General features: G+C 60.2%; 1 protein-coding gene across 1 annotated transcript in view; it reads right to left on the reverse strand.

Annotated features, from left to right (window-relative positions):
- Positions 1-7,807: 7,807 nt before the first annotated feature.
- Positions 7,808-12,031, reverse strand: part of CASZ1 (castor zinc finger 1) — a 150,159-nt gene continuing 145,935 nt past the window's right edge. Inside the window, exons 12-16 of the mRNA XM_011935798.1 lie at positions 11,546-11,681; positions 11,298-11,361; positions 9,893-10,047; positions 9,680-9,802; positions 7,808-8,750 (exon numbers count right to left, since the gene is read on the reverse strand). Of these exons, the coding sequence (XP_011791188.1) occupies positions 8,408-8,750; positions 9,680-9,802; positions 9,893-10,047; positions 11,298-11,361; positions 11,546-11,681 (821 nt within the window). The 3' untranslated portion in view covers positions 7,808-8,407. The remainder of the gene's footprint in view (positions 8,751-9,679; positions 9,803-9,892; positions 10,048-11,297; positions 11,362-11,545; positions 11,682-12,031) is intronic.

Raw genomic sequence — 12,031 nt, forward strand, 5'->3', positions numbered from 1 at the left:
TCGCCGCGCTCCTGCTTCTCGTGCTTGCGCTTGTGCGAGTCCATCTGCGACATGCCCACCACCGTGTGACGGCAGCCCGGGAAGGTGCAGTGGAAGTGCGAGCACTTGAGCTTGTACTTGCAGTCGGGCACGGCGCAGTCGGCGCTGGAGCTGAACTGGCAGAAGCCCGCGGCGCTGATCACGTCCTGCTTGCCGTGGTGCTTGCGGTGCGCCGTGACCTTGGTGCTGTCGGTGCAGCGGAAGCGGCAGCGCAGGCAGTGGAAGTGCGTGCTGGTGCCCGAGAAGGGGCAGTCGGCGAAGTGGCAGCTGAGCGAGGCCTTGAAGCGCTTGAAGTCGTCCAGCACCAGGTTGTCCACGCGGTCGTGGTGCTGCGCATGCTTGTACATGTGCGTGCGCCCGCAGAACTTGTAGCCGCAGTTCTCACGCGTGCAGTGGTAGTGGGTGACCTTGAGCGAGAACTGGCAGGCCGCGTCCTTGCAGTCCTCATAGAGGTCGAAGCGCCGGAAGCCCTCCAGCATCATGCCCTCGTCCAGCATCTTCCGGGAGGACGCTGTCTTCCGCCGCTTGCCGAAGGGCGACATGTCCTCGATGATCCAGAAGCGCTTTTTGGCCCCCGAGGCTGTCGGCATGGAGATGGTGTTCCCTGGGGAGGGGCAGGGAGGTCAGTGCGTAAGGGGGACCCACGTGGGCACCATCCCAGGGTCACACCCACACGGGACCCCTGATCTGGCATGGCGCCAGAGGGCGGCATTTAGGGAGCCCTCGGCTTCCCCTGGCTCGGGAGGCCTCTCCTGCCCAGCCCCCTCCCTACCCCCGGCACAGGAGGGGTCTCGGGCTTCCCCCCCCCATCCCTGTCTGCAGAAGGACCTCACAGGCCTCTCCCCCGGAGTGGCAGCCCAAGCAGCTCTGGGGGACGTGGTGGCTGCTTCCTGGCCAGTTTGGGTGGGAAGTGAGGACACGTCCTGGCGCTAATTGAAGCTGAAGGGGGAATCTAGGTCGGCAGAGTGCAATTACCCAAGTTGGACTCGTGCCAAGACGCCAGCTACGCCTGCGTCTAATGAGGGACAGGCCCGCTCCTTTCCCGCGGGCTACCCGGCTTCCCTGTCTGCACAGGGGGAGCTGCCTACTCACAGTAGGGGTGCCAAGTGCCCCGGGGTTGTGCGGGGCTGCAACTCCCTGCCCTAAGGAGCACCTTGTCCTTGGTACCAGAAGGTTCTTTAAGGTCTTGTTGGGGTTGTCTACCCCAAGGGCTGGGAGAGGACAGCCCTACTGGAGGACTAGGCCTCAGGCAGCTCAATGCCTCCGTCCTCTGCTCAGAGCCATAATTTACCTGGGTCAGGACCAGAGCCGGGGCTCAGCCGGGGGAGCTGAGCCCATTTATGTCCAGCTGGCCCAGACTGCTTCTTGGGATTTAGGATGCCCCCCTGCCAAGGCCAGGGTTGTAACCCTTTCTGGGAGGCACCTGTGCCCCTATGGCCATGGGTGAGGGGAAGCCCCAGCTCCTGCCAGAGGCACAGGCAGCTAGTCCTGGCTCCCCACGCCACCCCCCACAAACAATAAGAGAAGCTCTCTGACTAGCCCCACCAGAGTGTGGGCAGCCTCTGGGCTCCTCCCACACGGCTGACCTGCCTGGCTCTCCCAGAGCCTGCTTAGAAGGCCCAGCAGTCACTCTAGCCACCAAATGTCTGCTCTCAGGCCAGGCCCCATTGCCCACCCTGAGTGGACAAAAACGGAGAGAAACTAAGGGCTGTGACGGTGTGGGGGCACCCAGGCAGGGGGCAAGGGATGGCCTCAGGCCCAAAACCTGGGTGGGTGAGGAGCTGCTTTGGGTCTGAAGTCACAGGGCCTGGTGATGCCAGAGTGCAGCTTCTAATGGCCGGAAGTCCCTGAGGTGGGGGAGGCCCGGCCCTGTCCCGGTCATAACTCCTGGGGCCTGTACTCAGGCAGAACGTGAGGCAAAAATTAGCAGAGGAGTCAGAGCCCGGGTGGTATCTACGCTCAAGGGAGGGGGTGGGCAGATGCCATCCCAGTGGGTATCAGATATGGGGGTGGGATGGGAGGTGCCTCTGCCCCTGAGCACTGCTGGGGCCCGAGTCCACAGAGACTTCCACTTACTGCTCAGCTTTGGGTGTGGGCCGGGGTTCAGGCTGGAATCTGGACCCTCTGAACCTGGGCAGGTCCCAGACCCCAGCAGACCTTCCCGAAAGCATCCTCTACTGCTCCCTAGTGCCAGATCCCAGGGGCACTCCTCAGAGTAGAAGGGACAGGTCCTGCCTGGCCCCAGGCCGAGGAAGGCAGACCGCACAGGGCCTCCGGCAGGATCGGCCGTCTCTGGGACTCTGAGCAGTTGTGAACAGGGGAGAATCCCTAGCAGCAGTGCTCTGGCCTGCCTAGCACTGAGCAGGAGCCATGAGGAGTTGTCCCTGGGATGGAGACTACGCTCTCTAGTATCGGGGATGCTTGGCTGTGAGGGGTGCAGAGCGGCCCCGTCCTTGGCCTGGCTGGCTGCAGAAAAGGGTCAGGCCCCGGAGCATGGCCTAGAGGGTGGACTGGAGTGACGGACTGCGGTGAGAAGGCATATGCGCATTACCTGCAGCATCCTGAACTAGGGGGACGTCACTTTTTACTGGAGTTGGAGTGGCAGTGACGGGCGGGAAGCTGGGCGGGCTGCAGGTGGGATGGGCCAGGCCCCGGCCGGCTCCGAGAGTGGCACTGAGCAGAGAGTATGAGAGACAGGACGGAGAGAAGAGGCAGGGGAGGGGGGGGAGGGGCGGCCGGAGCGTGGCCGGCGAGAAGGATGGAGTCACTGGCGGCTGCGGGGCCGCGCGGGCAGCCTCATCACCAGCGGCCGCAGGAGGAGGAAGAGGAGGAGGAGGAGGAGCCGGGCAGCCTGGAGAGGGTGGAGAAAAGCAGAAAAAAAAAAAAAAAAAAAAAAAAAAAAAAAAAAAAAAAAAAAAAAAAAAAAAGAAACCAAAACAAAGAACAAACAAACAGAAAGAACCAAAATGAGAAACCCGATGGCAGAAGCAGGTATGGCATGAAAATGTGTGCACGGATGAGCAGAGAGAGGGACACAAGAAGAGGGGGCAGGAGGAGAGAGAGGCAGGGCGGTGCCAGGGGTCACATGGGCAGGTGTGCCGGGCAGGACCGGCGCTGGGCCCAGGCCAGGTGGGAGGCAGCAGAGGAAGGAGGCCAGGGCTGCGCTGCTCCCGCTGTGGCTCATAGAGGACGGGCCCAGGGTCCTCTCCTGGAAACTGACACGAAGGGCAGCGCTGGGGAGGCGGGAGGATGGCGGGAGGGGCCTCAGTGACTCAGTCCCACAGACCAGTTGGCTCTGCTGCACACCAGCCCCATCCTCCTCGGAGGCTGTGTGCCCCGGACCTTCTGTCCCAAGCTGCACCCACCGGTGCTGGGCTTTGGGAGTGGGGCTTGGCCCTGCCAGCAGCCCCTGCCTGCAGCTCACCTGCCGCAGTGCTCTCGTTACCCACGGGGGTGCTGGAGCAGCTCCGGTCCATGGTGGATGACTCAGAGGACATGGCGCCCGGGCTGCAGCCAGTGTAGTCCATGCACTCATCTGTCTCAGCATCCATCAGGCCTGGGGGGCCCTGAAAGGACACAGGGGTCCCTGAGGAAGTGGGGCTGTGGGGCATGCTGCCCACAGAGGGCAGGCTGAGGCTCCACGCAGCACAGGCCTGAGAGTGAGCGTGGGACCATGGTGCATTCCCGCCACCCTGGCTGGGCTCTCACCTGGAGGGGGTGGCTCTCACCTGGGGAGGGCTCTCACCTGGGAGGGGGGCACACGGTCGAAGTTCTTCCCCAGCATCCTCCGCATGTGCTTCCGCGCGTGGGAGGTCATCTGGTGCTTGAGGAGGAAGGAGAACTGGCAGCCCTCTCGAATGCAGTGGAAGTGGCTGTTCACCTGGTTGTACTTGCAGCCTGCGGACATAGCCCCACCTGGCATAAGTGCCCCAGCTGGCCGGCACTCATGGCTTCCAGGGTCTGTCGGGCACTGTTCTAGGCATGGGGGCAGTGTGGCCAATAAGGCAGATGGCATCTGGGGGAAGGGCGCTGTGCCAAGGTGGCACTCTTAGGAGGAAGGTCAGGAAGTCCAAAGCCACCTGGCTGTCCAAACCCTGGGCCTCCTCTCCAGCCTGGCACAGAGGCAAGCGACAATGCCGGGCTGGCCCCCATCCCCTGGCCCACACGCGGGGAGGTGCACAGCTCCAGGGCAAGGGACCCTCATGGGCCCTGTACACTAGGCCAGCTACCTCTCAGCAAGCCACCTGTCCCCACATCTCTGCTGGGAAGCTCGGGGTGCTGCCGGCCCCTCTGCCCAGGCCCCAGCACCCCCTGCCTTGCTCTGGGCCGAGAACAAACAGAGCAGGTGGGACTGAAACAGCATCCCGGGGCAGGTGAGGGCTTGTCCGCTGCCATGGCGCCCAGGCTGGCCAGGTGTCTTCTGTCATCCCCCAGCTTTGTTTGGCCCCAATTATCACCAAAAACACCACAAGTTGAGTAAATAACGGCAACTGCAGAATACCCTGACATCTGTAAACTGAGCCCAGGGACAGCACAGGCCACGAGTGTTGACAATTACTGGCCTGGCTACCAGCCCTCTCCCTGGCCGAGAACTCCTTTTTGAATTCATACTTGAAGGCAAGGTTTGTTTCCTTTTCTGGCAGTTGACTTTGAATATGTCACCTTTTCACCTTTGGAAGGACCAGACTGCACCAGCCCCCACCCCTGCTGCCACGACCACCAGGCCACAACGGGCCTTGCCTGCAGCCCAGGGGCCTCTGCCATTGGGTTCTGGTCTCTTCCTAGGCAGAGTCCTGCCGCTTCAGCAGGCCGTGCACAGGGGCCGAGGCTCAGCTCCCAGCAGCACGGCTACCTCTCAGGCATCGGTGGCTTCCCTTCCCAAAGCCACAGCAGCCCCTTCCTGGGTTCCGGGTCACGGATGCTCTAGCTGAGCCCATGGGGAACTTGACCGTTCCCTACTAGATCTGAGCCGCCACCACTGTCACCACCCCCACCCCTGTGACAGCACCCAGCCTGGCACAGAGCTGTCCCTCCATAAGTAACTGCAAAATGGATGAATGGACGAACAAACTGTAGCTCACTGTGGACAAAAACCTCATCATGAAAGCCATGGAAAGAGATCCCAGAGCAAAGAACTTTGAACTCCTAAGACTTTCCTGCTCGACTTCTTGATGAGAAAAGGAAAACAGAACCACGCCCAGGCCCTGGATGCTCACGACAAGGTCCCAGGGCCGCTGTCTGGGGGTGGAGGGGCCCTGTATGAGTCACCCCCACCCTTCTTGCTGGGCTCTGTGGGTTTGGACTGTTTCACAAGCTGGACGGTGCCTAGCCTGTGATATCTGGGACACCTTCAACAAAGCATGGAGCCTGCGGTGGGGGACAGGACACGGGTACCAGGAGAGGTGGCCCAGGCCACAGGGGCCATGGCCTTGATGCCCACTGGAAGTCCCTGCCCGCAGCCCAGGCCCTCGGTACCTAGCCTGCCACACTCCTCGCGCTTGGTGAAGTATTTGAAGCCATTGGCTGCCCGCCGCTCCGCCTTCTCATGCTTCTTGATGTGCCAGGGAAGCTTGGTGGTGATGTTGGTCACGAAGTAGCAGCCGGTGCGGAGGCAGTGGTAGTGCCCGCGCATTCGGAACTCGCAGTGCTGCAGGGAGACATGGGAGGGTCAGGACAGGCGGGTGACTTTCGTGAGCTCCTGTCTACCCCAGGCCTGAGACTGTGGTGTGGGCCTTTGGCACACGTGTTCTCTCGCAGAAGCTGATGATCACAGAAACACCTTTCACATATTAAAAAGCAGCGCAGGGCTGGGAGCGGTGGCTCACGTCTGTAATCCTAGCCCTTTGGGAGGCCTGAGGTGGGCGGATTGCCTAAGCTCAGGAGTTCGAGCCCAGCCTGGGCAACACAGTGAAACCCCATCTTTACTAAAATACAAAAAATTAGCCCGGTGTGGTGGCATGAGCCTGTAGTCCCAGCTACTCGGGAGGCTGAGGCAGGAGAATTGCTTGAACTTGGGAGGCAGAGCTTGCAGTGAGCCGAGATCCCACCACTGCACTCCAGCCTGGGCAACAGAGGGAGACTCCATCTCCAAAAATAAAAAATAAAAACAAAGCAGTGCATGCCCTTAGTCACTGCACTAAAGCATCCTAACCTGGTAACCTTGCAGTCCATCTGCAATCCCATACCTAGAGCAGACCTATTTTAACAGTCTTCTCTGTATGCCTAGACCTCGGCAGACATCACTGCTCTATCCTAGCACACGTGGACCCAGGTTCCCCCTCAGGCAGCCCCTCCTGGTCTTGGGAGTCAGGCCTTTAAGGTGAATCTGATCTGACTTTCCTGTGTGGGCATGGACAATGGGCCTGTTAGAAAATTCTAGGGCTTTGGAGAAAGGGGGCATAAAGCTAGTTCCAGGATAGGCAAGAATGATGTCAAAGGCATGGTGACTGCCCAGCATTGAGTCACCACTCAGGTGTCAGACCTCACCAACTAGCACCAATCTGGACCCCTGGCCAGGGGCTTCCAGGGGCCTAGGGGCAGACAGTGCCCTTTCCAGAGTCCGGGAGGCCCATTTAAGCAAGGTGTCAGAAATGGAGCCTCTGCCAAGAGGTGCCTGTCCTGTGCCCTGAGCTAGCCCTGCACCTCCCTGCCCCCTGCCTTGCTCCTGGGCCGGCCCGCCATGCTGACCTGGTTGGGACAGAGACACTGCAGAGAGTAGTATGCAAACTGGTCTCGCACGTTCACCAGGTTGTTGTTGGGGTTGATATGGTCCAGGCAGTGGGATTCGGCCTTGCCAGATGTTTTGCAGACATACTTGCAGTTCCCAAAGAGACAATGGAAGTGGAACTTGTTGGCATACTTGCAGTCCGTGGCGAGGCAAGGATCGCTGGAAGGAAACCACAGCCCAGAAGGTTATTGCCATTCCCAAGCCTTCCCTGCTGGTGTCCTGACCTCGCTTGTGTTGGAGTTCACTCCCCCATGACCAGCGGTACCACCAAGAGGGATGGCCTGGGCTGCTGTCCTGCTCAACAGGATGACTCAGCCAGAGACTACAGAACCCAGCATGCATTTCTGCCTCCTTTTAGGAGCTCTGCATGGTGCACAGGAATTGCAATATGCAGGGTGCCCAGAGCATTGCATGCTGGGACACGTAGTTTCCACGGCCACACCTCAGGATTATAGATAAGGATGGCTGGAATAACTTCTTGGACTGGAAAATAAGGATGGTGCTGCCAGCCCTGGCGGAGTGCCGTGAGGCCCTGGCTGGTGTGGCATGGGCGCCGCAGTGGATGTGGCTGACTGACAGACTGCAGATGGGTGCTTGGCCCCACCAGGAAGCGCTGCTGCCACAGGCCCTTAGCAAGCAGGAGCACGTGCCTGGTGTCAGCTCCTGGGGGCTCACAGCTGCTGGGCTCCCCAGGGTCAGCTCGGAGCCCATGGTGCCCACCCACTCAGACCCCACTTGCCGGCGGAGTGGGAGAGCTGCTGGGGCAGAGGGGGTGTGCTGGCCTGCCCTGGGCCGCCTCCAGGATGCACAGGGGTGTGGGAGGACACTGGTCCCAGCCTTCCACTCTGGTTGGCAATACTGTAGTCCCCTCCCAGGGGACCCACGGTGGGCACTCTGACCAGGCCTGGGAAACCTGAGCTGCCACTCTGGGGAGGAGGAGGGGAGGGGAAGCTGGTAGGGGGAACGGAGAAGACTGCCGGGCCCCTTCCATGCTGTGGGCCCAGCCCCAGGTGCTCAGAGAGGGAGGACAGCTGCCACTCAGGCGATATAAATAATCCAATTTATTACTTTTATTGAGAACAGGAAGCCGCACACATGACAGTACAAAGTCACCGTTCTCCCTGCAAGGAGCCACCACCATCCAGTGAGGAGGGTCCCTTCCACCCAAGAGCTCAGATCACTGTGCAGGCCAGTGACAGCCTTGAGGGGCCTGGCCCCCTCGTGCCCCACCCGTGACTTCACGTGCCCTGAAGAGATTCAGCCATGGGTGTGAGCCACAGAGAAGGCCAATACAGAGGCCTGGAGGGAGACGCAGCCCTCCTTATCAGGCTGGGAGACGTCCTCTGAGGACCACCATGCCCAGTCCACCCCAGCTGGTCCTGGCAGGATCACCACATGCCCTGCAGGAGCAGCGGCCACTGCCGCCACCATTGGCCCATGCTGGCCGGCCTGCTCTGGGACAGGCAGTGAGGTAGGAGCAGCAGCATCTTTGGCTAGAAGGACATCACCCGGTGGCCATACCCCAGAGAAGCTGGGGACAGCAGCGCCATCCGCAGTGAGGAACAGGGCCTCCTAGCGCCCTTGCTAGCACCTACTCCCGAGACGCGAGGGGTACGCGGGACTCCCGGCTCATCGAGGGACTCACTTCTCCTGGAACTGGAGGAATCCGGGTTTGACCTGGGGCTTGGCGTTCTCTAGAGAAGTCGTTGCCAAGGGCGAGGCGGGCAGGTGAGGCACTGACGCTGGGATCTGAGGCATCTGGGGTATGGCGGAAGCCAGCTGCTTCCAGGCGAGGAGGGTTGGGGTGGAGGGCACGGAGGCCGGGCTGGGAGTGGGCCCCTCCAGAGAGGACACCGTGGCCGTGGTGACAGAAGGGACCGGAGGGGATGAGGGGGCCATGGGAGGTTTGGTCTCGGCAGCTGAGGCTGGGAAGGCAGCCTCTGCGTTTCCTTTTGCTGTTCCTCCCTCTGTCCGGAAGTGGAAGCTGCGAGAGGTAGAAGAGGGGGTCTCATGGGGGGCAGTGAAGATAGGTGCAAAGGGGCACGCATGTGACCCCATCACAGGCCTGGACCCCGGTGTCTGTCCCTACTCGTCCCCATCACTCAGCTCCAGAAGTCTCCTGTGACCCCACCAGGATAGAAGGACTGGAGGGCAAACTGCCATGTCCTCTGGGTCCGAACTTGGGCTCCTGGCTTGGGCCTAACCGTGCCTTACTACTTGTGCCCTTCCTTGGTCCCCAGCTCCTCCATGTGTGTGACAGCAGGCCCTGCCCCAGGAAGTCCCTTCCTTCCAGAACCTGCTCGGAGGTCTTAAAGGTAGGATTCTCAATATTCACAGTAGGCTTCCCGCGTGCTACAGCCAAGGGTACCTACGCGGTTGGAAAAGCCTTGGGAGCACTGCAGATCTGTTTTAAACGATTGCAAGTTCTGAGTTCCCTTATAAGTGGGCGGCTAGGCTCGAAGTCTTTTAACTCAATGGGATTTACAAATTCATTTCATTATTTTTAGGTCAAAGGTAACCTAGAGATATAATATTGTGGCTTGGAAAGGCCTTCAGCTAGGGTTCCTGCTCCAGGTCACAGCCGAGTCTCTCCAGCTGGGCTCTGCGCCCCTCTGGCCTGCTCTGCAAGGAGCATGTGGTGGGACTGATGGCTGCCCTGGCAATGTGGGTGCAGCAGCAGCTGTTGAGCAGGGCCCCAGGCGGGGCCTGGACAGGGGCTCAGAGCCCCTGGCTGAAGGCTGCATGTGTGAAGGAGGATGGAAAGCCCACGCTTGCTGGGACAGCACCTCGGAGAAGCCAACTCAGCTTCTGTGGTCTAGCGGGAACTGCTGTGCCGGCCCCAGCCCCACCCACCCCAGAGCCAGGCTGGGATCAGTGGGGCTCTGCTGAAATGACCCCTAGCACCCTACTCACTTTGCGTGCTTGATGGCCCCGTCCAAGGTGCTGAAGAGCGCGCCGCATTCCTCCACCACGCAGTGGAAGTGGGCCTTATGGAGGAAGTCACACTGGCCATCACAGAAGTCCTTCGTACCAAACCTAGCCAGAGGAGCCGGCATTAGAGGAGAGCCTGGGGCTCTGGGGCGGGTGCTGCAGGAGGACAGGTGGGTGCGGCCAGCAGTCCCTCACCTCCGCAGGTACACCTTCCAGGGCTCTGCCAGCTTCTCCTGAACCAGCGCCTTCACGGCCTTGCCCAGGAAGGGTGAGGGCTCTGCAGTGGTGCTCCCCTCCGCTTCCGCCTTGATGTTCAGCAGGCTGCCCAGGCCAGGGTTGCCCTGAGACATCTGTGAGGACAGAGGCCGAGCATGGGGCTGGGGTAGCTTGGAACACAGACAAGGCTGCCTGGGGAGCAACAGTCAAAGCTCTGGGCTGCTGGGACCCACTGAGCCCTCAGAGCCAGCAGAGAACGCGGCCCGCCTGCTTGGCTCTGGCTGTGGCCAGGCCCTCTCTGAACGGAGAGCCTGCTGCGCTGCCCCGACCCCAGGAGCTGTGAGGCCTCCTCAGGGCTCCTCCACATGAGCCCGTGCTGCAGGATCCATCACTCAAGCCGAGGCCGCGACTCAGGGCGCACGCTGCAGCCCATCTTTCCCCAGACTTTGCGGCTCCCTGGTTATTTTCCTGCCAGAAGGTTTTCAAAAGAAGCGCAGAAGGAGGAGGGATGGGGGAACCCCTATGAATTCCTTGAGAACAAGAGGAGGCCCACAAAGGAGAGAGAGAGAGGGAGGGAAGGAGGGAGGGAGTCTCACGGGTGAGACTCAGACAGGCTCGCTGCAGTGGCCGGGAGGGGGTCATTGCAAGGCTCCAAGGGAAGGGAGGGGGATGTGGGGGCAGAGGCCAAAGGAAGGGGAAGGAGAGCAAGAGAGCAAGTGGCCAAGGAGTGGACGCCACAGGCCAGCGAGGCTCCTTCCCCACCAACTGCCCGGCTGGGACCCCTGCGGCGAGAGGTCTGGCCCAGGCCCAGCCCCTCCTCAGGGCAGTCACTTGTGTACAGTAACCGAATTAATCTTGCTGTAGTCAAATGTATCATGTGAAGGGGAAAAATATATTTGAGATGATGTATAATTTACAAAGACCCTGCATTATTTAAAATAAATATTCCAGAGCGACCTCTCCGGAAGGCGTCCGAGACCATTACTCAACCCGAAAAGTGGAAATTGATGTTTTGCTCCCACTTTAGACCCCCCTCCCCCCCTCCTTTTAAACAAACAAAAATATATATAAAATAAATAAATAAAATTAATAACGAGGCACGAACGAAGTTGAAGGGCTCTGGAAAAGCTTTTGGAGCCCTCCATCTGAAGGGAAAAAAAGGTGTCAGAGGCTGGAATATATTTCTTCAGCCAGTTCATTAAATTAATTTGTAAGCAGTGGCTCTGAAATTATATCCGATGAAAAATGGCCTCAAAATTTAAATGGTACAAACTCATCTTATTAGAGGCAAAACATTAAAAAACAAACACATCCCCCCACCCCCCAGCACAGCTTTAATTTCTCTGGGTGGGGGAACGGGAGGCGTGTGATGGATGGCTCTTACCTTATTCATAAGCGAGGATAAAAGAGATGAATTTGCCGGGACTGCGTGGCCATTTGATTCATTACTAGAACACACAAACCAAGGGGCTTGAGCTCCGACGGCCAGGGCCTGGGCCCTGGGGCTCACCCTCCCTGCCCGACCCTGGGGCTTCAGCCGTGCCCGCTGCAACTGCCCCGGCAGGACCACCCCGGGGCTCCAGCTCGAAGGTGCAGTTCCCGGGGCTGGCTCCCATGGGGGCCTCGCCTCACCTGGGCTCCTTCACAGTCAAGTCTAGACTGCGGTCCTGGGAGGCTTCGTGGGGGCCTGGGGTGCTGGTGCTCTCACCGGGTTCTGGCTTCACCTGGGCCGGGGGGAACCTGGCTGGGGTGATCTGCTGCCCGCTTCCTGCAGGGGGGAGGAGGGAAGATGCATCAGAGGGGCTGAAGGCCTGACCTGGGCACAGACAGCCGTGCCCCCTGGAGGGAGGGCAGTGGGCTGGGTGGGCTCCGGCTGCTGGTCAGCGCTTCTCCCGCTGACGTGATCGCTCGCGACGCTAGCTCCTGTGTGGCAATTCTTCAAGTGATATTATTGCAAAATTATGTCAAAGTTGTCCTGGCTCAGGGCCTCCTGGAGGAGAAGGGCGGGAGGCTGGGGAGGGGGCTGACCTGGGCACAGACAGCCGTGCCCCCTGGAGGGAGGGCAGTGGGCTGGGTGGGCTCCGGCTGCTGGTCAGCGCTTCTCCCGCTGACGTGATC

Source organism: Colobus angolensis, unplaced genomic scaffold (genome assembly GCF_000951035.1).
Source record: "Colobus angolensis palliatus isolate OR3802 unplaced genomic scaffold, Cang.pa_1.0 Scaffold149, whole genome shotgun sequence".
Lineage (NCBI taxonomy): Eukaryota > Metazoa > Chordata > Mammalia > Primates > Cercopithecidae > Colobus > Colobus angolensis.